The sequence below is a fragment of the Pelophylax lessonae genome, assembly GCF_965119305.1.
Source record: "Pelophylax lessonae genome assembly, chromosome: 4".
Taxonomy (NCBI): Eukaryota; Metazoa; Chordata; class Amphibia; order Anura; family Ranidae; genus Pelophylax; species Pelophylax lessonae.
In genome coordinates this window covers 528,051,395-528,076,676 of record NC_138771.1, presented here as the reverse complement: position 1 = coordinate 528,076,676, position 25,282 = coordinate 528,051,395, and the positions used below count along the sequence as shown (strand labels likewise).

The following is a 25,282-nucleotide window of genomic DNA, read 5'->3' as shown; positions in this document are numbered from 1 at the left end:
TCACAGCAGAGGTGGTCTGACTCAAGAACAACAAAAAAGCTATGCTTCCAGTGCCAGTAAAAGGTCCTGCACTGCCAACTGTGCCCCCTCCCAAAGCAGAGCAGGGGCCGGAGCTTATAGTGGCATATGCAGGGGCCATGTACTGACACCAAGCCAATGGTTGTAGCACACAACAGTGAACGGAAGAGTTTAAAAGAGGTGCTTGTACTGTCCCACAGTAAAAGATGCAGCTAACCGTTGCAAAGAAAGAAATGCTCCAGCATCAGTGGTATCTCTAGAAGGAAAAAAGTATTGTGTTATTGGGAGAAAACATGCAGTTGCATTCTAATAGCCGGTTCACATTAGCGCGACTTGTCAGCCTGACAAGTCGCGCTCCCTCACGGTCCATTGACCGCTACAGGAACCGTTCTAATAGGAGCGACACAAGTCGCTCCGACTTAGAAAAAGGGTCCTGTACTACTTCGGGGGGGCGACCTGGAGCGACTTGCATAGACTTCCATTATGTGAAGTCCCTGCAAGTCGCTCCGAAGTCGTGGTGCATGGGAATGCACAAGTCGCCCCCGAAGTAGTAAGGAGTCGTGTCGCCTCAGTGTGAACCGACTCTTAATCTGAACCAGGCAAACTATTGAAATGCATATACACAAGCCTCCCCACCCCCCGACTGGCTGTTTAAATAAGCATCCGTATTGTGTTCTTGCTCTCTATCCTATTGCCAGCAATCTTCTAGTGGTTGAGAACTGTGTGCTGTATAGTAGGGACTGACTGGCTCACATTTTATTATCTTTTTTCTTTTTATTAAAGTCACATCTTATAGTGATTCTAAAGGCAAAAGGTTTTTATCTTAATGCATTCTATGGATTAAAGTAAAAAAAAAAAAAAAAACTTTTGGGTGCGGCTACTTATACTTACCCAAGCCCCATTTCGATCCAGCGATGTACAGGAGAGCAGCAACTCTCCATGATCTGTCCTTATTTGCTCACACAGGAGTGGGAGCCGTTGGCTGCTGCTGCTGTCAATCACAGTAATTGAGCCAATAAGGAAAAAGTGGGGGGTTGGCCGAGCTATGCTCTTTGTGAATGGGCAATGTCTATTTACAGAAGCATGGCTCGGGAGTGAGTCTGCTTGAGTGCCCCCATAGCTAGGGGTTTTGCTATTTGGGGGCCCTTGGTGGCGGTGAGGAGCCAAAACCACCGGCGGGGGACCCGAGAAGAGAAGGATCAAAGGTGCTCTGGGCAAAACTATTGCACAGAGCAGGTACGTATAACTTGTTTGTTGTTAAAAAAAAAAAAAAAAAAAAAAGACAGCCTTCAAAATCACTTTATTTTAAAAGGTACAATTTTTATATAAAAAAAAAAAAAAAAAAAATATATATATATATATATATAACAACCACGTTATACTTGCCTGCTCTGTACACTGGTTTTGCTCAGAGCAGCCCTAATCTTCCTCTTCTCAGGTCCCCCACAGGCGCTCAAGGCTCCTCCCCTGCCAAGTGTTCCCATAGCAAGCTGCTTCCTATGGGGGCACTCGAGCATGCTTGCTCCCATGCCACCTCTGTGTTTTTTTTTTTTTTTTGGGACACATAAAACGTAGCATAGTCTCGGCCCCTGCTCCCTCCTCCATGGCTGTGATTGGCAGCTGCTGTGTCTCAGCCAATGAGTGGGCAGAAAGAGAAAATGACAGCGATTCTCGTGCACATTGCTGGATCAGGCTCAGGTAAATATTGGGGGTGTTGTGGGGGGAAGCTGGATGCAGAAGGTTTTGCCTATAGAACCACTTTAAATTCTTTTTTTCATTTTTTTTTTTTTTTTTTTTTTTTTTTTATTTTTGTTTATTATTTTTTTTTTTTTTTAACACATGCCCATCTCAGGACGGCATGCTCTCATTTCTTACCAACTTCCTAGCTACAAAGAGGGAGTGTTGCAGGAAGATTTTTGTAGGCTTATCCATAGCATCCTCTGGGTAGATACCCAACAAGCATTGTCTAGGGTCTAGCTGAAGTGGGGAGCCCATGGTATCATGCAGGAAGGCCACGACTTGCTGCCAATAGGCCTGAATTCGGGGGCAAAGCCAGAGGAGGTGGTGGCACGTACCCTGGGCGGAATGACACATAGGGCAGTCCCGGGAAAAATCAGGTCGGTATCTTGCCAGCCTGGCTGGAGTAAGGTAAGCACGGTGGACTATGAATAACTGAGTCAGCCTATCAGAAAGTTTAGGAGACACCTGCCGGCACGTCTCCAGCGCATCGCTCCAGTCCTCATCCTCAACGTCTCCTACCTCCGACTCCCAGCCAGTCTTCAGGGCATACGCTATAGAGGTGGAGGAGGGCGAGTGCAGCTCTGAGTACAGGATGGAGATCAAATGGCTAGGCTCAGTGCTTTTTTTTTTTTTTTTTACCAACTTCCTAGCTACAAAGAGGGAGTGTTGCAGGAAGAGGCATGCTCCCATTTCTGGTGCCGTTGTGGGATGAACACTAAAATATGACTTCCACTGGTATCCAGTGATTAAAAAGCAGGGTGGGCACAGATCTCAAATTATTTTCGGTGTCGGATTTAGGAGACCAACAGTATTGCATAATGCCAGACCTTCCAGCTTAGGAGAAAAAGTTACTTTTTACTATGTAAAGCTGTAAACTGCTCTCCTGGATGCTACTCAAATGTCCTTGTTTGAATAAAATTTTAGTATTCTAACTTCTTCAAGATCCTTTTATAGTTCTGCACTGCAATGTTTTGCTAGGAAATGCATTAAAATATATATATATTTTTTTATCTGTGAAACGCTAAGGCCTCATGTACACTGCTACTTGTAAACGGACGTTTAGGAGCAGTTGGGCGTTTTTTTTTTCAGAAGCCCCTGAACCCTCCTCTATGTTATCTTATCTGTCCATGTACACGGAGTCGTTTACAGTCATTTAGAGGCTGTTGAATTCAGTGTAGTTTTTTGGGAAGCAATTATTTGCGTCCAGGATGTTCAGTACGTGTGTTTACCGGCGTTTCAAACGCAAAACGCTCACCCGCGTTTAGCGCTTGCGGTTTTCCTGTTTAAAGGGGAATGATTTTTTGACCTCCAAAAAAAGGATCTGAGCGCAAATGCCCGCTAAATGCCGCTAAACGCAACACAACGGACGTTTTAAACGTCCTTTACATAGCTGTTAAATTCCAGCGTTCAAAGGACTTTTTAAAACGTCCCGTGTACATGTAGCCTTACTTCTGCACTCTCCCTCCAGTGCTTTTGCATAGCTGAGTAACAGACACACCCTCGCAAGCTTGAAGTAGTGTGTGTGTGTGTGTATATATACGGTTTGTGATCTTTTTTTACATAAACTCAAACTTTTTAGCAAAAATAATACATATTTCGTTCATTGATGGACACCGCTCCAGAATCTTCTTGACCATTGGGTTATGCTGCCCCCTACAGGAGTAGGACACTAGGCAATAAAAAGCTTTACCACGCCTATGGGGCAGTCCCAGGGGGTATACTCCCACTTCCTGCTATAAGCATTCAGTTTTTTTTTTTTTCTGCCTAGTCAGGAGTAAGGACCTAGTTCCTTGCTGTGATCTCTGGTCCTAGCATTTATTGTCTATTTTAACTGTTTTTTATTTCCTCCTTTTTGTTTTCTGTTCCTGCAAAAACTTCAATAAACTTCTGGACTGGGCGACGGAATGGATATTCTAGATCCTTATGGTCTCCCCAGTCCAGGCCAGTGACCCGACCTCAGCTTTGCGCTAGGTCGGCCTCCACTTAACGGAGGCTGGCCGGTGAGTTAAACATCTTGTTAAGACACATAGACCTGGTCATGACCTGAGTGGCAGCGTGCCTCTGGTCTGCAGCACCCCCATTCTGATGGTGCGGTGGTCTGTCTGGAGTGGTGCCCATCCTGTTTCCATGGTGTGGTAAGTAGTGTCTCCCTCTTCCACTGGTGGTCTTTTGGGGTGGACGTGGGCCTCTCCCCAATACGGTTGGACCCCCAGATTCCCATCCTTTCCACAGAGCGTCCCCCCTCATTTATTGGGGTCCCCCTGTGGACCACCCCCCATTTACCCACACCTAGCTCCCACCTCCCCAGGGGTGGCCATACATGTAATTAGGGATGCACCGAAATGAAATTCTTGGCCGAAGCCGAATAATAATAAAATGTTTGGCCGAAGGCCGAATACCGAACGCGGTGTTTCACATTTTTTCCATTTATTTTGCCAATTTTTTGTCCTCTCTCTTGTCCTCTCGTGTCTCTCTCTCTCTCTCTCTCTCTCTCTCTCTCTCTCTCTCTCTCTCTCTCTCTCTCTCTCTCTCTTGTCCTCTCACTCTCTCTCTCTCTTGTCCTCTCACTCTCTCTCTCTCTTGTCCTCTCACTCTCTCTCTCTTGTCCTCTCACTCTCTCTCTCTTGTCCTCTCATGTCTCTCTCTCTCTTGTCCTCTCATGTCTCTCTCTCTCTCTCTCTCTTGTCCTCTCATGTCTCTCTCTCTCCCTAAATGTTACTGTAGGGAATGGGATTCAGTGCACACTGCAGCCTTGTACAATAGGGTTAATGTTAGTGACACTGTAGGGATTGGGAAGGATGCTGGGAATGGGAATGGAAATCAGGAAGCATGCAGGCAGCATTGTAAATTTTAATTGCAGATACAGGGCACTGGGCAGGTCAGGGTTAATGTGGTAACATCAATTACTCAGTGACAGTCAGTCAGTGTCAGTGTGGACTCGATCAGATTATACAGTCTCTCATAGTGGTGGTAGTAGGAGGTGGACTAGTTGTAACCTGGAAAGGAGCACAGCCGCATACATACATTACTCACTCGTGCACTGCAGCCCGCCCCACACATTCAGTGAGTCTTACTCTCCTCCCTAGTTTTTTCAATGGCACATTCAGGAAGCCAATCACGCCGTGAGTAGCGGCACAGCGCAACCAATCAGGTGTGCAGGCACGCGTGATTGGTTCGCTGTGCAGCTAATCACGGCGTGATTGGCTTCCTGAATGTGCCATTGAAAAAACTAGGGAGGAGAGTAAGACTCACTGAATGTGTGGGGCGGGCTGCAGTGCAGGAGTGAGTAATGTAATGTATGCTCACCGCTGAAGTGTCCCGGCTTCACGGAAGTCTGTGAGTCCTCCTGTCCTCCTCCGAGTCCCTTCCCCCTGTAAATATCGTGACCTCAGCGATATGGATATCGCCTACGGCCACAGAACGATAGTCGATATCATACCGACTATCGTTCAGCCCTATTATTCGGCACAAAATTATTCGGCCTTTTGACTTATTCGGCCGAACACCGAAAGTGCTATTTTTTTCTATTTTCGGCCGAATAATGTTCGGCCGCCGAACATTCGGTGCATCCCTACATGTAATGTCTGTGTGGGGGTGTCGAGCGGGGGAGGGGGGGGGGGTGGCGCTCCGCCAGCTGCTGAAAACGCAGTTTTTGGGGGGGATGGTCTTGGTGGGGGTTCCTGCCAGGGCCACTCCTTACTGCCCATTCGTTTCTCGGGGTCCCAGGAGCAGAGTGTAGCCACCATTTTGTCGTCAAAGGCTGCTATATATATCAGCAGCCATGTTTGTGTGTTTGTGGCCATTTTCTTGTAGTTCCCCATTAAAATAAAGCGGCGGCCATGTTTTTTGCAGCCTAAAGCGCAGTGATTCAGTGTTCTTTCCTGAACCTTTTCTCCCTGATCGCTGCACGGCGTGCGGCTTTGGCGCTCTGCTCTGTACTTGAGTCAGTGATGGGGAGTCCCTGTGGGTGCAAAACGGCCTCCTTCTTTCCACTATAGTAGCAACTTGGTGCACTGGGACTTGTGGTGCCGCTTGTGCAGCGGTGGGTTTTTTTTAGCAGTATTTTCTTTTGCTAGTGGTCCCCGGGTTAACCCATGGAGGCCTTCTGGGTCCCAGACCGCTTTGTCTGCTATGACCGCGGTCCTAGTGTCACTGGTGTTCAAGGTAGATATGGTCCTGCAAAAGAGGAAGGGCAGAAAGTGTCCCCTGCCTTCACCTGTATCCTCTGTCTCCTCAGGTTCTGGGGTTGATCTGGCCGCCGTGGATGCGAGTCTCCCTACTGGGTCTGCGTTCATGCACACTGAGTGCTCTGATAGTGAGGATGATTCCTCTTCCACTACGGCCACGCTTGAAAAGGCGTGGCCGTAGATCCAGTTTCGGTCTTCGCATCTGGCAAGGTTCTATCCTTCCAGCCTGCGATGGTCCCCAGATTGCCTGCGAGGTCTCCTCAGGGCGGTGCAAGACCTGCTCTTACAAGGGTTTTTTTTACCGGTTCCAGAATCGGAACGCTTTCAGGAGTTTTATTCAAACCTAGTTACTGTTTCCAGGAAGGAAGCTAAAGTTCATCCAATCCTGGACCCCAAGGCCTTGAATCGCTTTGTGCGGGTACAAAGATTCCGGATGGAATATAATCGCACAGTAGTGGCATCCCTTCGTCAAGGGGATCTTCTGGTCTCTATCGATATGAAGGACGCTTACCTTCATATCTCAATATAAATCGGGCATCAGCGTTTTCTTTGCTTTTCCATGGGCGAGGAGCACTATCAATTTCGTGGCTTTACCCTTTGGTCCCGCCTCAGCTCCTCGGTTGTTCACAAAAGTTTTGGCCCTGGTTTTAGCGTTGCTGCGGCAGAGGGAGATTGCGGTACTGGGGTACCTGGACGATCTCCTTCTGTGAGCAGGGTCTCTGATTGCCTTAAAAGACAACCTGGACATTACTGTGTGAACCTTGCAAGAGTTTGGGTGGAAACTAAATTTCCAAAATCTGCTCTGGTTCCCTCTATCAAGTTGGACTACCTGGGTCTGACGCCCGGGTGTTTCTTCTGGGGGAGAAACTGCAAAAACTGCAGGATGCGATTCAGCTCCTGTTGGACAACAGTCGGTCATCTCTGACTGTTGCATGCGGGGGGGCTGGGCCTCATGGTGTCTACCTTCAAGGCTCCTTTTGCACAGTTACACAAGACCTCTAGAGAGAGAGAGAGAGAGGTTCTTGCCAAATGGGACAAGAATTTGAAGACTCTAGACAATCTGATCCTGCTGATTTGGGGTACAAGAGGGTCCCTGATCTGGTGGCCTCAATCTCCGGCTCTTCGACAGGGAAGATCTTTCCTTCCCCTTTCATGAACGCTTGTCACCATGGATGCCAGCCTTTCCGGGTGGGGAGGTGTTTTGGTCATGGATTGTTCTGGGGGGGTCTGGACTCCAGACTACTAATCAACGTGCTGGAACTTTGGGCGTTCAAACGTTGTCTGGCCCATTTAGACGGTTCGTCTTCAGGGGTGTCCGGTACAGATTCAGTCGGACAATGCCATGGCCATGGCATATGTCAATCACCAAGGGGGCACAAAAAGTGTCCTTGCGTCTCAAGAAGTAACCGGCATTCTAAGGTGGGTAGAACAATTCGTTCTAGTTCTCTCTGCCGTGCATATTCTGGGGGTGGAAAATTGGCAAATGGATTACCTCAGTCGACAGGCATTGGACCAAGGGGAATGGTCTCTTCATCCGGAGGCATTTCACCAGCTGTGTCTCAGGTGGGGAACTCCCGAGGTGGACCTGTTGCCCTTTCGTCTCAACAGGAAGTTGCAGAGATTTGTGGCAAGGTCTCGAGATCCTCTAGCCGATGCCACAGACTTGGAGCCAGTACAGTATGATATACTATTTTCCCCCTCTAAAACGTCTGCCGAGAATTCTACGGAGGATCGAGGTTGAAGGAATTCCGGTCATCCATGTGGCCCCAGACTGGCCTTGCCAGTCTTTGTGCATGAATAGAGTACGGCTGGTCGCCAATGTCCCTTGGCGACTCCCTCTCGGAGAACACCTGTTGGCCCAAGGACCAATCTTCCATCCTGCTTTACAGTCACTGGCTTTAATGGCTTGGCTGTTGAAAGCCAGGTGCTGAAGGATAGAGGGTTGTTGGACTCGGTGATTCCCATGCTGTTTAAAGGCTGGGAAATATACCTCAAGCAAGATTTACCATCGCGTTTGGAAAGCATATATTGCTTGGTGTGAGTCTCTGGGGGTTTTCTCCCCGTTTATTTTCGGTGGCTTGCATTTTGGTGTTCCTCCAAAGAGGTGTGGAACAGCGCCTGGCCCTGGGTACCATCAAGGGCCAGGTTTTGGCCTTGCCAATTTTTTTTCAAACGTCCTTTGGCTACGCATTCCTTGGTTCGCCCCTTTGTTCAGGGGGTTCCCCACTTGGCTCAACCTGTGCGGTCTCCGTTGCCTCCGTGGGACCTCACGGTTCTTCAGAAACCACCTTTTAAAAATATTCAAGATTCCTCTGCTTACATTGTCCCAGAAGGTAGCCTAAACTCCATGTTACCTGGTTGGCTAGGTTTAGCCTTTGTGAATTTCTGCTGTGTTTTTCCCACCCCTCGTTTTGACACTGCTTTGGGACATCCTAATGGTCAAGAATATTCTGGAGCTGTGTCCACCAATGAACGAAAGAGAAAATGTGATTTTTGTCTTACCGTAAAATCTTTTTCTCTTATGTTCAGTGACGGACACAGCACCCACCCCTCTATTGAATTGGGTTATTTTTCTTCTGACACTGCTTGCAACAAAACTGAATATAGCAGGAAGTAGAAGTATACCCCAAAACAATATGGTGATGCCACCTCTCTCCTTCGCTTAGAATCCAAGCTCCCTGACCACACTTCCCACGGGACTCGGATATGGCGTCTCGGATGGCTAGAGTCTTGCTGCCCAAAAAGGACTGGGGTAGCCCAACAGTACTACAGGTAAAAAGAAACAAAAAAGGGTGCACCGACCTAGCGCATTATCCTCCATATGTTAGGAATAGTCCATGCATTAGTCCATAATCCTGTTAAGATGATGGCTGACGCGTTTCGAGGCTCAGCCTCTTCCTCAGAGCCACTGTGTCATGACCTACTCATAAGTTTAAATGGCAATCAATAACTCCTAAGACCTGAGGGAGGAGGTTCGAGTTATTTATTGCTATTTAAACTTATGCATGGACTATTCCTAACATTGGAGGGATTGAGCTTGATATGACTATTTTCTACCTTTTGTTTGTGAGTAGCCATTTTACATGTTGTACTAATAAAGCCTATTATTGAGGATAATGCGCTAGGTCGGTGCGCCCTTTTTTGTTTCTTTTTACCAGTAGAAGTATACACCCCTGGGATTGCCCCATAGGGGTGGTAAAGCTTTTTCTTGCCTAGTGTCCTGCTCCTGTAGGGAGCCACATAACCCAATGATCAAGAAGATTCTGGAGCTGTGTCCGTCAATGAACATCAGAGAAAAGGATTTTACAGTAAGCCAAAAATCCATTCTTTTTTTTTTTTTTTTTCATGTTTCCCAGGTGAAGATTCCCTTCCGAACGGCTTGGATGTCACCTTTGAGGTCACAGAGCTGCGGAGGTTAACTGGAAGTTATAATACGATGGTTGGCAACAACGAAGGCAGCATGGTAGGGACTGTGCCTAAATGACAGTTGTGTTTATGGACTTCAGAAAATGTTCCTTACAATCTAGCAAACAGATCTATTAGATGTAGACCATTTCAAAGTTAAAAAAAAACACGTTTCGCAAATTTTTTTTTAATTTGATTCACAATTTCTATTGTATACTTGGAGACGGATTACATGTCTATTATTCTTTTGTAGGTCTTGGGACTGAAATTTCCCAATTTCTTCGGTCGAGCAGAGAAAATGACTTTCCAGTTCTCTTATGGAACCAAAGAGACCTCCTATGGCTTATCATTCTTCAAACCTCAAGTTGGGAACTTTGAGAGGAAGTAAATATTATAGAAGTTTTTGCTAATAAATGATTTCGGACTTGATGAATTTCCGCTGATAATTTAAGTGCAACTCCAGGTTTGGCCTTCCCCTTTTGACCACGCTCATGCCCCTTTGTTTTGTCTATGGTTCTTCAGTGACCAGTCCAAAGGTCACAAGTCGCATTCTTCCTTCACCAGTGGACTGGTCTTGGAACACTTTAGAGACCTGCACCATCCAGTGAGTCCAGGGTGGCTTGATGTCAAACCCCTAGAGGGTGGGTCCTTGACGCTCTGGGCTCATAGGAAGTGGGTTGAATGATGCTGGGCGTCATTGAACTTAGAAGACTGGTATTGGACTGCAGAGTAAGTCTTTGCAGAACAGTATTAGCAGCATTTTCTTGATTGGTTGATCTGGGTTATTGCCCTTTTGCTCATCTTTGGTATGTTTTATTGCATTAGATTGATAATGTGTATAAAGGTCTTAGTTTCTTAATTAGAACACATCTAGAAATCTAACTTCTTGGAAGTCGTAGCTTACAGGACCAATTTGATCTTGTCTTTCTTCTTGTTCAGTTTCTGCCTCAACTTGTACAAGGTAACCGGCCAGTTTCCATGGAGTTCCCTGCGAGAGACAGATCGGGGCGTATCTACAGAGTTTAATGTACGGAACTTTGAGTATCTTTTTTGTAGACCAGTTTATCAAATAAAATAGTGACAGACAGTTTATGGTGCGCAATATATGTAGATAAGCTGATCTCTGATTTATTACAGGATGACCATTCTAATTCACAGGCACATCTCTATTGTGATTTTTTTTTTTTTTTAAAGTTGGCTCCATAAGGTGAAAATATGGTTTGTAAATCAAAATTGCACTATCCAAAAAGTACCTTTCTCTGGTTCCAGATTGGGCTTGTTTGCACTGACTGTGTTGTCAGACTTTTACAGTGCTGGACTTTACACAATACATTATTTTATTTGGACTTGTTTCTGCTAATAAGCTCTATCTTGTTGGGGGAAAAAATCCTGCTTGCTGCATTTTGGGTGTGCCGCCCTGCAGGGTGCCAATCAAGTAATTGAAATCAGATGATTAAAAATGCAGCACAAGTATAAACACAGAGCAAAGTGTGCTATATATGTTGTGGTATGAACAAGCCCTCCAGCCTTTCCTTCAGTCTTACACATTTGTACCGGCTTCTTTCCTGTACTAAAGCTGCCTACTCTGACTTCAGTGCATACTGTGAGCTTCTCACAATGTGCATTAGAAGCTGCAGTAAGGTGGAGCATGCCTCATTTTCTGGCTGGAGGATGTCTAGTATCATTTTAATGCTTTCCTACCCAGCCTGATTGTTCCTAGACTGCTTATTTCATTCATTGGATTTCAGTTTTTAGCCATGGAGATGCAGCATTAGGTGCGGGCATTGTCTAGGGCCCACTCCTCCAGACTGACATCCACCCAACGAGGCATTTTGATACTTGCATAATTTTTCCCAAGACCAGCCCATTGCTTGCATCTAAATGTGTTTGAGAGAAATACTAAAGCAGAGTGCCGTGATGTTTTTCGGAAGCTGTGTGCAGCACTCTGCTCACCCTCCCACCAGCTATACTCTGTCTGCATTGCATAGACATGAAAATGAGAGGGTTTTTTTTTATTTTTGTTTAATAATGTATTTAGCATGTTGATGAGGTGGGAGGGGGAGCTAAGGAAGGCAAAGTGTAAGCAGATTGAATTGCAGCTTTAACATGGGCCTCAACTAAAAAATACTTCTTGTGCCTAGGCACCCCTGTGCCCTGGGCCTCATAGCCATGTATCGGCAGTATGAGATCATCTAAGGCAGTGGTCCTCAACCCTGGCCTACAGGGCCCACTAACAGGCCAGGTTTGCAAGATAACTAAAATACATCCCAGGTGATATCATTTGCTGCTCAGTGATTGCAGTACTCTAGTCTGCATCTCCCCAAGGTAATACTTAAAATCTGGCCTGTTAGTGGGTCCTGAGGACCGGAGTTGAGGACCACTGATCTAAGGCACTGTGGCTGTGACTGTTAGTAAGACCAGATTAAGAGTAAGATTTTGTGATGTCATTGCTGTTCCACTCATTGTACTCCTTGCTGAAGAGGAAGCTGTATCTGAGGACCAAGGAAGAGCTCGGGCATGTTCGGACATTAATCTGAACCTGCCTGAGCTATCCCGCCAGGTTGCTGTCAAAGCCAATCATAGGCATTCCCTGCCCCACAGTCGCACATGTTTATGCCCCCTCATACATGAGGCTGCGGGGCCAGGATATCTTAACCACCTATGATTGGCTGTCGGCTTTGACAGCTTCCTTTTCAGATAGCACAGGCCGGTTCAAATTCTTATCTGAACACACCTAAGCTGATCCCTACTAGGGACCTGCAGACAAGCATCGCACTGCGTCTGTTTCATTTTTTTTTTCACCCTGTGGGTCTGTACATTCTGTAGCTCTCCTACTGCAGTGAGATTATTGCTCCTCATGAGTGATCTCTGATATGAGAAAGCAAAGCCTCATACTAAGGACACCTTTGTGCAAACAAGGCATGGGAAGTCACTAAGGAAATACTGCAGGCAATACTGTTGACGGATCCTTAGTCTTTTGCATGCTTTATTTGGCACAGCTTTCACAGTTCAGGGCATAATTATTGTAGGCTGTAGTTTTCGGTTTGTGAATATAAAGTGTATCAAGAGGAAATGTTGAATTCTCCTAAAAACTCTTTCATCAGAGTGCAGTGCATCATTTTTTGCAATGATGGAGCAGATATTACTTTAGATATATCTTTAGAAAAGATATTTCTCTTCATAGGGACTTCTAGTTATGTTATATACAGCTCTGTACAGGGTATTATGATGATGGGTAGAAGATGGTGGGGGTCTGGTTTGGAGGAATCGGGAACACACCTTCAGCGTAAACAGAGTCGTCCGGAGGATTTAGTAACATGGTGCAAAGCAGCAATCCTATTCAACTTTTATTTATCCTTGGGTGAACATTTTTCCTAAGCTGTTGAAGACAGTTTTCTCCTCATTAGGGAAATGTTTAAGAGGGTTTTTGGGTAGGTGAATTACTAATTCCTATGCACAACCTACATGTTTTTCTGCCTGTTTTACCAGCTAAGGCTGGCCATAGACTGTAAGAATCTCGGCCAGTTCAGCAGAAATTGGCTGAGATTCGAGCCATGTATGGGCAGGCTGAATGTACCCAAGTTGATCGATCAACTTTGGTTCAACCTGCCTGCTGGATTTTACATGTGGTTATTACTAGCAGCTAATCTATCTGCTAGCAATTATCACTGTGTTCTGTTGGGGACGGCTTCCCCTGCCCCTCCACAGTAGAACAAAATTGCTTGGCAGGAGGGATCTCCCCATCAACACTGACCAGCCTGTGGTTGCAAGAAAGAAATTCACTCCATCTATGGCCAGCTTAAGGAACGTGTTTAGAATAAAGTTTTTTGTTTGTTTTTATTTTTCCCTTTAAGGAACAAGAATGTTGGATTGGACTAGACATCTGGTCAGCATACTTATGCTGGATCAGGAGCTGATTAGGCATTTAATCAAAAATTAAGATCCTTTCTTAAACTCATTGGTTGGGGGGCGGGGGGGGGGGGGGCTTTGTTGCTTGGCTTTGTTTGTAGATATGCACAGCATACTTGCAGACTATGGCATTTACTTACCTCCTTCTGTTCCGTCATCCAGCGATGGCTGGTTCAGGATCCTGTCACCACTGCATCTCCTGCCCAACTTTCTCCGTTGCCAATTCTTTTAAGTCCATGGGCAATCCTCTGGCCATTTGGGTGGTCACTGATGACATGCCTGCCGGAATTGCGTTTTCTGTTTCTTTTCTCAGCATGCCAAGAACAGATCGAAGCTGTATATTGCATGGGGCATGCACAGTGCAGTGTAAACGGAGAACAAAAAGTCACCAGGAGAGAAAAGGATACGTTTTTTTTTGTTTGGTTTGCTTGTCTCTTCTGCTGAAAAACTCTACCCTCTGATCATTTTTTGTTAAGCAAGTTTTGCTCTGCTTTAATGGGTCTTTAAAAACAATTAGTGACTGCCATACTCCAATTTGAAGGGGCAATGAAATATACAATGTACATCTTTGAAGCCTCTCCTCTGGGTTGGTCATATCCTACCCATGCAGAACTCCATCCTGGCTGATTCTCTTTAAATGGTTATGTTAAACCTTCATCTATTATCACTGAGTGTCTAATGGTGTTGTCTTGTTTCTCTAATAACAGTTCCCAATCTGGAAGACCAGTCACACATTGAAGTGGGAGGGAGTTTGGAGAGAACTTGGTTGCTTGGCCCGAACAGCCTCGTTTGCCATACGAGAGGAGAGTGGACACTCGCTCAAGTCTTCGCTAGCAGTAAGCAGCACTTTTCCTGAAGGCGATAGATCTGCTGTGTGCAACCTTTTTCCACTAGTGGACAAAATGCATGTTCTGGGGTATTTTTGAATGGAGGAATTCATCCAAGAATCTCTTAAGTGAGCAACTGCTCAGTGACTAATTTCCTGCTCTTATTTGGAAGAGAGGAGATCCATGTATGTTTCTGCTACACAGTTAAAGTATATCTAACCCCAAGAACAAAAGTGTAATATATTGTAGCTTACCAGCCCTCAGAAGCATTAGTTGTGGGTTTTTTTATTTATTTATTTTACCTGGCCTGGAATGACATTGCTCCCTCTGTTAGTCTGTTTGAGCCACAGAATACCTCCCCTTCTCATCTCTATAACAGAAGGATGGTCTGTAGTTCACAGAACGGAGAACTAACTTAACTGATAACATTCAGAGGCAGAGAATAGAAGAAGATATCAGCTCACAGGATATCTGGCAGGATCAAAGGGTATTTGGTGCCCTCGCTGAACAGATATACCAACATATTTTTAGAGGTTTATTTGACAGACCAAATTGGAGCAAATATGAGTAGTTCATTGCTTGGATTTCCATATACTCTAACCTGCAGCATTGTAGGATTGAAGAAAATTGATTGAGCAGTTTCTCTACTAAGAATGCACTTATTAAAGCTGAACTCCAGGCACATAAACCTGAATTCAAATGTATTCCTCAATAGGCGCAAAGGATATGAATCTACTTTGTGTGCACCAAATGTCTTTGCAAACCCAGATCTTGGAATGGAATCGGCAGGCTCCACCCACTACAGGCTGCCTGCTGAACACTGCAGGAGGGGAGGGGGCGGAGACTAGACCAGTCACTCTGCACAAGATGAGAGAGCAGCAGTGACTGGTCTTTAATACAGGAATCTGCTACACAGAGGTAAAGATTCACACTGGATTGCTGCACAGATCAAGATTAACACAAAGCACACCAAGATTCAAGGAAGAATACACAGGTCTCTCATATTTAAACAAACATTTGTTTATACCGGAGTTCAGTTAGTTGCATGCTGGTTAGAATGATGTACTTTGCTGCGGACTGTACTTTAATAATTATTAACCTGTAATGCTTCATTTCAGCATACAATGATGATTGATAGCCGCAACTCTACAATCCTGCCTAAAAGAGGTGCCTTACTGAAGATAAATCAGGTAATCATTCCAAATCGGTACAGTATAATCTAGAAGTAACTGACAAGCTGGCTAAAGACGGATATCTCCCCAGGAACCCTGTGAAGGGGCGGCTTAGCTATACTGTGCACCTGCCTATCACATTGATATAGGCTTGTTGGACATCTCGTTTTTAAACTTCTGGGCATTAATATGGAGGAGTTACCCCCTTTGTGACTATTATGACCTCCACTCTTCTGGGAAGGCTTTCCACAAGCTTTTGGAGTGTATCTGTGGTAGTTTGTAACCATTTTTGAGGTCGGTACTGATGTTGGATGAGAAGACCTGACTAATAATTGACATTCCAGTTCATTTTAAAGGTGTGCTATCCACTCTAGTTCCTCTACATCAAACTGATTAATCCACAGAGAAAGGCCCTTTCCCAAATAGTTATCACTAGATTGGAAGTGCACAATTTACTAACATGTCTTCGTATGATGTAACGTTAGAAGTACCCTTTGCTGCAAACACCCAAACTTGACCATTTGAAGGGGTTTCTTCATAGCTTTGGCCATAAAGTAAAGTTGTGGTGGTCCAGTGTCCATACAATTTTCGACCATATAGTGCATGCCTGTCCCCACACAGTACTGTGCCTTCTGCAATCCTGACTTGACCCTAAGGCACCTTTCATACAGGGCAGGCTCAGTTGGAGTCTGCTTGCTCAGCGGGAATCTGTCTGCTGATCCCCACTGAGCCTGCAGATGGCTGGTGCATGTCCTGTCTGCCTATGCAGAGTGGAAACAGACACAGCCCGCTCTCCTTAATGGGCTGTTTTGATGTAAACGGACTGCATGCCACCCTTATCCGCCATCCAGGGATTTTAAGATTGATTTCAGCAGGTGTAAATGGGCACATGTCCATTTACACCCACCATTCCATAGAGGAGACCAGAGGGACCGATTGGGTCCATCTGAAAAACGGACAGGCGTACCTAAAAGGTCCGCTAGTGTGAAAGGGGCCTAGGAGGCATGTGTAGTTCCTTGAATTTCTCTTGGAGGAGAACAGTATTGGTCTCTCCCTCTCCTCCAGGTTGAGGAAACCCACCAAAAACTGGGGAGGACATAAATACACAAACATTGCCAGTGAGCCTAGAACCCAGGTGCTACCATTTAAGAATGTAGACCCCTGCTGCTCCCATTTAAAAAAAAAAATGTGTTCATTACACATCTGCTAAAGGTGTATACAATTATGTTTACTTTGAATGATGACTTTGTATTGCTCTTTTGAGAGGTCTGTATTCCCTGTCATCCTGATGTTTGTCTCACAGGAGCTAGCCGGGTACACAGGAGGAGATGTCAGCTTCTTAAAGGAAGACTTTGAACTGCAGCTGAACAAACAACTCTCATGGGACTCTGTAAGTTCACTTTATAGATCAATAAAAACCTTCAATAAAATCAGATCCAAAACACAAGGGGTTTATTTGTCATCCAGGACCACGAAGATCACTCCTTTGGCCCAGGGCCAGCTGTGTATTTAGAACCACACAAATTCCATTCTAATATTCTAGTATTAGGTATTCAAATTTACATACAGTGGGTGTCAGGTTTGTTAACATTAATACAAGATATGGAAATCATTGCTTCAGTAAAATCAGTTTTGCAAGCAATAATACGATATCTTATCGTGTTTTGGTGAAAAGAGCAGAACTGAAAATCCAGTGGGGCAAAATGGAATGATAGGCGGCACTCCGGCCCCATAATTGCTTCCAAACCCTACTTATGTCACAGCGGTGTTTCAGACAAGTTGTTGCAAAAGCAGACATATTGGAAATTCCTTTATAATTATCAGTTCCTAATAAATTGTTCATCTACAACTAATTGGCATACATTCCAGATGACTAGTTAAAGGTGCAGTTCTGAGTGGAAGGTGGTTGTATTTTGAAGAATCCTTTCAACCAAGAAGCCAGTCTGAGTTGGAATGTTTTGTCTGTTTTTAACTGTATGATCAACTTTTTGTTTATTCATTTAAATCGCACATACCAATCATCTCCTACCTCTGGAATCAAATTGTTAATATTACAGAGGAGTTCCAGCCACCTGTGGAAAAAAATAAGTCCATAGCTACAAAGACCGTAGCTGCATACTTTTAAAAAACAGCCACGCTCACCTGTCCCACGATCCAGCGGAGGACTCAGCCAAGCCATCTTCACCCTCTGTCCTCCCTCAGCGGCGCTGGCATTCTTCACTATGGGCACCTGGCTGTGACAGCTTGCGGCTTCAAAAGTGACAATTGAGGAGCGGGGGACGAGTCCTTAAAGTGGAACCCTTTTTTTTTTTTTTTTTGGTAGAAATTGTTTGTTATGGAATAATTTATTGCAGGATGGTTTGTCTGAAATCTCAAGAACAAGTCTAGTGAGAAGTGCCCATGTCTGTGGGTAGATTAAGTCCACTGCTTACTTGGCCTTCAGTGGGCTCAAGCATATAAACTAGGCCCTTATGCAAACTCCACCCCTCCCTACCCCTGGTATCATGACTTTCCATATTTTCCTTCTCACTATACCCTGTATGAGTAGATTGTCTGTCTGTCTCACAAGCTCTACTGTCATAGAAGCCATGATTTCCGTACATGGCACCGATGATGATCAGAAAGTCTGAAAAAAAAATGGCTCTAATATTAGGCTTTATTTGCACTATACACCAGTGGTTCTGCATGTGCATCTGGCTGATCACAACAGAATTATTTGCATGGCTCCGCCCACTGACCAGAAATGAGGTAATGAGAAATATTACCTCCTTTTTTAAGAATACTTTACTGTGCTATGCATTGATTCAGTTGAAGAGCTTTTTGAGTTCCTTATCACTATAAACTGTATAGTTCTATTGTCCTATTTTATTTCAGTAATACGCTTTACATAGGTGAACCATAATTGAGGCTTTTCTCCAACAGGTGCTTTCTACTTCCCTGTGGGGGGGCATGTTGGTTCCATTAGGAGATAAACCGTCCAGTATTGCAGATCGGTGAGTTTAACAGATAATGCTCCATGATTAGGCAAAAAAAATAAAACATTTTTTAATGTGTGTGTTTTTTTTTTTTTTTTTTTCTTTTGTGCCTAAAAGATTTTATTTGGGAGGACCAACAAGCGTGCGTGGATTTAGCATGTACAGTATTGGACCTCAGAGCGAAGGTAAGCACATTTTAAAGGGCCAGTAAATATTAACCATAAGGGGTGTCACTTTAATTAACTTTATGACTGTAACGGAACCGCAACCCTCACTACTTCCGTCAGTATATGGCTTTCTCCCAGTTGTGAACATAGATATCAGATTTTCCCAGACACCCCCATACAAAGCTAGCCGACATCTTAGCTTGTACTGGAATCTTCTCCTTTATTGAACAGTTTCACACTCCTTTTATACACACATGAGCAAATCCCCCCTGATCAAATTACCCCATCAGGTCAGGGGTAGCCTGATTACATTATCATATGCAGATGAAATTGTATACAGAAATATAATTAACATATCTAAAAAAAACAACCAACACAAACAGTATACTATTTCCACTCAGCAACTAACAGATGACAATGATTCAATCAACCTGATCCAATTAACTAGCAGACGGTTGTCCTGAGCTCCTGAAATACAATACACAAATAGGGAGAGCCTGTCTCTGACATTGAAGTTCAATACACATTATCATAAGTGTAAACACTAACCACATTTAAAGCAATCCAAACCATTAGGTCTCTGTCTTTCACTCCCAGTGACGGTGAGTACCATCACAATGACCTAACAATGTCTGTTTACATTATCTAATGATAACATTTTTATCAATTCACTGGACACTAGGCTAAAAAGCAGAGGAACATTGCTCCTCCCACTGTGAGCCATTTTCTTTTACACAGGAAGAGGTGGGGTATTTTAAAGCTAAACTCCAGAAAATCTAAAAATTCTCCCTTGCAGTGGGAGTTTAAAGAAGACTCCCCTTGCATAAAAGCTGCTCTCCTGCTTTGAGATATGTTTATATAGAGTAGTTTGTATGTTTGTTTTTCTACTATTGCGAGTCTCTGTGACCTGTGTAGAAAGTTACAATAAATGCCCATGTTACAGAACTAGTAGTCGGTTATGTATTTAGTTATTGTCTGTCCTTACAGGTGACTACCTTGGTGGTGAAGCATACTGGGCTGGCGGTATTCACCTTTACACCCCACTACCTTTCCGTCCCGGACGTGGTGGTTTTGGGGACCTTTTTAGGACCCACTTCTTCGTTAATGCTGGAAACCTCTGCAACCTGAATTATGGTATGTATATAGAATAGATCAATGAACAATCAGTGTCATTTTGACCAAAACCAATTGAACTACGTTTATTATTTTAATTTTTTTTTTTTTACATTCAAGAGTAACTGACCCCCCTGATCAACAAGAGATTGCTTGCTAGATCACCTGGCTGCTTGTACTCAGAATATTGTTAAATTAGAGTTTATCGAAAGACAACAAAATGAGGGGTAGAGGACCTCCGCTATGAAAATTCATTACATAGATTCTCTCTGAAGGTCAGGAGTTTGGGGTTAATATAATGACAAAGTACAGATATATCAAATGTGGCTCCAAAAAACTGTAATAATCTCTTTAAGGTCCCTGAAGAGGACATGCAGCCACGATTTGAGTTTAGAAGAAAGGAGGTTTAACCTTAGATTACAGAAATGGTTCTTCACTGTTAGACCTGCCGTAGACGGATCAGATTTCTTTCCTGCGGCCACGGTGTTGACAGGGGAATCCCTCTCGCCGAGCTATTGTCTTCTCCCGGAAGGGGAGGGGTGGGGAAGCCATCCCCACCGAGAGAAGAGCGTGATTGTTGCTAGTGGCTACAACAGCCGCTTGCAATAATTGCATATAAAATCTGATAGGCTGGTTGTACCCAAGTTAATCAATCGCTCAACCTAGGTAAATTCCGCCTGCCCATACATGGTTCAAATCTAGGCCGGTTTCTGCTAAACTGGCCAAGATTCAAACTATTTATGGCTGGCTTTAGGGCAATAAAAACGTAACTCCCTCTCCTAGGACGTCAAGACAAGAAGTATGTCACCAGCACACCAAGGATCTCCAGAATGGCTCCAAAGTTTTATTCAGCGATCACATCATGGTTACAATAGCAATGTTTCTGAGCCTCACAAGACCCATTTATCAGGCATATAACACAAATTGTCACTATTGTAACCATGATGTGACTGCTAAATATAGCTTTGGACTCATTCTGGGAATCCTTGATGTGCTGGTGTCATACTTCTGGCCTTCAATGTCTTCTGTTTGCAGTCGGTTGATCGCTGCATCACCCATTTACATTTACAGTCAACTTCAGGAACGTGTGTGCTGGGGATATTGTACTTGGACTCCCCTAGGAAGTGGCGCAAGCTGAGAGTGTCGACCACTTTAAAAACAATTTAGTTGTCTTCCTGCTGAGGATGGCACCGTTCTCATCCATTATGTGTTCTCATCCACCATGCTCAGGTGAAGGTCCAAGGGCTCACATCCGAAGGCTGGCAGAGTGTATCCGCTGGTCGTATGGTGCAGGCATTGTGCTTCGGCTGGGAAACATCGCAAGACTTGAACTGAATTACTGCATCCCTATGGGCGTCCAGAGCGGAGACAGGTCTGTGTGCAGATGGCATTGGATTAAGACCTGACTTCTTGTATTTGTTCTGTGTTTTCCCTGAAAACAAAATAGCTCAGTGGATTGCCAAGGAAGGATGGCATGAGTAGCTTGAGCCAAATGGTGTCAGTGCTTTACTCCCAAAGAGAACCTGTTATGACAGAAATATGGGACAGCCATCAATACCTTGTAATGAAAGCTTAAGCAAGCTGTTGGGCAGTCATCCTTGTCCATTTTCCTCTCTTATTTAATCACTGGCTTAGGAAAATGATAGTTAGTCAAAGGGGCCTTTCCCCAGTCAGCAACAATGAAGCAAGGATGAGAATGACAGGCCCAGAGCCAAAACGTACTTCACTTACCATAGCGAGGGTAGGGGGTTAAAGCTTCTGTCAGGTTATTTTGCTGGCTCTGTCCCTCCCTACTGCTGAGAATACCCCTCACTTCCTGATAGCACAGGGGAACTGTCTGAGCCTCTCTATTCTAATGACCACCTCACCCTCCGTTTCTTGTACAGAGACCAGAAGTGAAGAAAAACTTCCTCAACGGGGAGAAGGAAATCAAACCCAACAGGAATTTTAAAAGCAGAACTCCAGTCAGCATTTGTTATTGTTAACGTTTGCTGACATTTTAATGATTTGTTCTATATATACTTTAAAGCCGAACTCTAGGCACATATAAAGGACACAAATTAATGCAGATCTGCAATCAGTGTATGTATCTGAATTTTACCAGGTACTAGCCTCTTGCAGCATGCTGATAGGAGAAGAGAGCTAAGTGACAAATCTCATTACTGTGCTGCTTCTCCTTTCACTGTCTCTTCACATGCTGGAGCGGGTCCAGGATGACCTGGGCTCAGCGGATTTAATAATTCTGGCAAGCAGACTGAGAATATCAAATGTCAGAAAAAAAGAATTGCAGGGAAAATCTCTGGATTGAAGCTGCATATTCTCGCTATATATATATATATATATATATATATATATATATATATATATATATATATATATAATCTCATATAAAAAGGTAGTAAACTCTGCTTTGCAACTTTTACCTACAGGTACGCTTTATACTAATGCTTATACTTAGGAGATATTCACATGTTTTGCAGCCGTTGTCACCGGCGCATGCACACTGTGCTCTGAAGGGAAAGCATACTGAGCATGCCGTCCCTTCAGAGCGCTGTGCCACAATCGTGCCTCACATGCGCGTGAGTGACGTCATCGTGGCTTAGCCATTCAAACAGCCTTAGCCAGTGAACCTGGAAGGAAAAACAAGTACAGATGGAAGTCCTGTCAGTTCAGACAGCATGCTGCTGGAGGGCTTACAGGTAAATCTTTCATAATGTGCTAGTATGTGTTGCATGCTAGCACATCATCGCATTACCTTGCTGGGGGGCCTGAATTTTTTTTTTTTTTTTAGGATTTACTACTGCTTTTAACCACTTAAGCCCCAGAAGATTTTACCCCCTTCCTGACCAGGGCCTATTTTGCGATTCGGCACTGCATAACTTTAACGGACAATTGCGGTGGTGCGACGCTGTACCAAAATGAATTTGACGTCCTTTTTTTCCCACAAACAGAGCTTTCTTTTGGTGGTATTTGATCACCTGTGCGATTTTTTTTTTTTTTTTTTTTTTTTTTTTTTTTTTTATCATGCGCAATAAACAAAAAAAGAGCGACAATTTTGCAAAAATAACAATATTTTTCACATTTTTTATATGAAATTCCCCCCCAAAAAATGTAAAAATCAAACTTTTTTTACATTTTGGGCCAATTTGTTTTCTGCTACATATGTTTGGTAATAAAATCGCAAAAAGCGTATTTTGATTAGTTTGCGCAAAAGTTATTGCGTTTACTAAGGGAAAGATTTTTGTCATTTTTATTGTTTGTTTTTTTTTAACGAGTAATGGCGGTGATCTGCGTTTTTTTTTTTTTTTTTTTTTTTTTTTTTGCGGGACTGCGACATTGCGGCGGACAGATCGGACCCTTGGCTGACATTTTTGACACTTTTGGGGGTACCAGTGACATTACTACAGTAATCAGTGCTATACATATGCACTGTTACTGTAAAAATGACACTGGGATGGAAGGGGTTAACTTTATTGGAGAGGGAGGGGTTAAGTGTGTCCCTAGGGGCGTGCTTCTAACTGTGATTGGTTGTGGCTGTGTGTGTAACAGCAGAGATCAACGGTTCTACATAGCAGGACCGTATGATCTGTGCTGTTACACAGGGAAGAATGACAGGCAGCTTTGTTTACATTAGCCGCCTGCCTTTCTCCCGCAGTAACCGACGATCGTGAGTGAACGGCGGACATCGGGTCCGCCGGTCACTCGCGCGGGAGGGTCCATGAGCAAATAAGAGCGGGAGCGCGCCTCCGGCAGCGCGCGCTCGCTCCCTAGAGCCTCACAGGCTAGCGACGTAGTACTACGTCGCTTTGCCTGTGAGGGGCTAACTGCCGACATAAATAGTCGTTAGGCAGTCGGCAAGTGGTTAATATGCTGTTCATTTTTATCTTGATGTCCTTGGCTGGGGTTCTGCTTACCTCTTAGGCCCGTTTCACACTGGTACAACATGCGCTCCGACTTTGAGAGAACATGTCGCATGACATGTAAAAATGAATGGTTTCCTGTGTGAGCCGTCTTAACTGGTCCAACTTGTGTCAGTCTGACTTTTGAAAAGGTTCCTGCACTACTTTGGTCCAACTTGGGTCCAATTTCAGCCCATTGAATATCATTGAAATTGTATTCAAGTCAGATCAGCATCTTAACTAATCCGACTTGTGACATTGAAAAAAAAAAAAAAAAAATGGCCTGGTATGGGTTTTGGGGGGGGGGGGGGGCAAAATTAAGGTAGGGGGGGGAGAAATGGAGTGGGGTCAGAGCCCCCCCTCCCCCTTTATCCATCCGTGGCCATTTTTTTTTTTTTCAATGTGGCAGGTCACAAGTTGGTCTCTCCCCACCCCAAAGCACCTTGTCCCCATGTTAATGAGACAAGGGTCTCTTCCCCACAACCCTGGGCTGTGGTTGTGGGGGTCTGCAGGCAAGGGGCGTATCGGAATCTGGAAGCTCCCTTTTAAGAAAGGGGGCCCCCAGATCAATTAATATGGGGTACCCCTACCAATTCACCCCCCAAAAAAAACAGTGTAGGTAACAAAAAACATAGGGTGGTTTTTGCTGTTCTAACAGTTCTTGTATAGCTATGGGGCATGGCCATGCAGTAACGTCACCCAGAGACCCCTGATCAGGGACGTCCTCGCCCTGGCACGATGGGTCTGTGAAGTCAACAAGGGGGCGGGTCTCCGAGTGACGTCACCACATGGCCACGCTCCATAGCTATATAAGAAGCTGTCAGAACGGTGGCAGTGTTCATCGGGGAAGCAACGTTTTTTCTCTTATTGCGGCAGCAGCGACTGCCATCGTGACTGATAGATCTACATTGGGGGACATTATTAATCCTTAATAAAGGACTTGTGAAAAAACACCTCATATTTTTTGCTACACTACACTGGGTTTTTGTGGGTGAATGGGTAGGGGTATTATGTACCTCCTACTCATTCATGGTGGGGGGGGGGCAGGATCTGGGGACCCCCTTTCTTAAAGGGGGCTTCCAGATTCCCATAAGACCCCTGGCTGCAGACCCCACATCCACAGCCCAGGTTTGTGGGGGAAGAGACCCTTGTCCCCCATCAACATGAGGGCGTGTGGCCTGGTATGGTCCAGGAGGGGGTTTCCCCTCAAGATTCAAGTCGCACTGATCTCAAAGTCGGATCCAAATCAGATTCTTGTTCATTAAAGTTGCATGGAAGTCGGATTGATGTCAGACCGACAGTCACCCGACTTTCATGACGCACCAGTGTGAAACGAGCCTTAATCTCCTTTTTATCTTTAGGCTATTCTTTGTCGTCTTTGATATACTTGTGTTAGTCTTTCTGTATATGGGATCTGGATAGTAGAATGCTTCAGGAGACATTTGTACTGGATGTACAGTATCTATTTTTTCCTTTTTACTATTGTAAATGTTTATATTTTTTTGCTTTAGGATATGTGATGGAGTCCAGTTTGGAGCCGGCATTCGCTTCCTCTAACCGTTGGCGGGATCTAATACAAAAGCACTTCAGATGGAAACCTCTGCACTATTTAAAAAACACAGTTCTGTTTTTCTTAAAATTCTTAAATTCTGTTTGTGTACCATGTTTTACCCACAAGTTTATGCAGAAAGCTGTTCTAATAAAACAAAAAAAGTGATTTTTTTTTTTTTTTTTGGTCTTGTAATTTCTACATATAAAAAGTGATTTTTTTTCCCCCTCCAGTGTTCTTTATAGTTTTGCACAGTTGTACAACTCATCTCCTGCACCAAAATTGCTTACTCTGATTTCACTTTACACAGTGAGTTATTTT

General features: G+C 44.4%; 1 protein-coding gene across 1 annotated transcript in view; it reads left to right on the top strand.

Moving 5' to 3' along the window:
* SAMM50 (SAMM50 sorting and assembly machinery component) overlaps positions 1–25,129 on the top strand; it is a 34,449-nt gene extending 9,320 nt beyond the window's left edge. The window contains exons 5-15 of the mRNA XM_082257002.1: positions 9,302–9,408; positions 9,604–9,734; positions 10,290–10,377; positions 13,967–14,095; positions 15,205–15,276; positions 16,562–16,648; positions 18,181–18,251; positions 18,351–18,418; positions 19,388–19,534; positions 20,744–20,885; positions 24,924–25,129. Of these exons, the coding sequence (XP_082113128.1) occupies positions 9,302–9,408; positions 9,604–9,734; positions 10,290–10,377; positions 13,967–14,095; positions 15,205–15,276; positions 16,562–16,648; positions 18,181–18,251; positions 18,351–18,418; positions 19,388–19,534; positions 20,744–20,885; positions 24,924–24,969 (1,088 nt within the window). The 3' untranslated portion in view covers positions 24,970–25,129. The remainder of the gene's footprint in view (positions 1–9,301; positions 9,409–9,603; positions 9,735–10,289; positions 10,378–13,966; positions 14,096–15,204; positions 15,277–16,561; positions 16,649–18,180; positions 18,252–18,350; positions 18,419–19,387; positions 19,535–20,743; positions 20,886–24,923) is intronic.
* Positions 25,130–25,282: the final 153 nt, after the last annotated feature.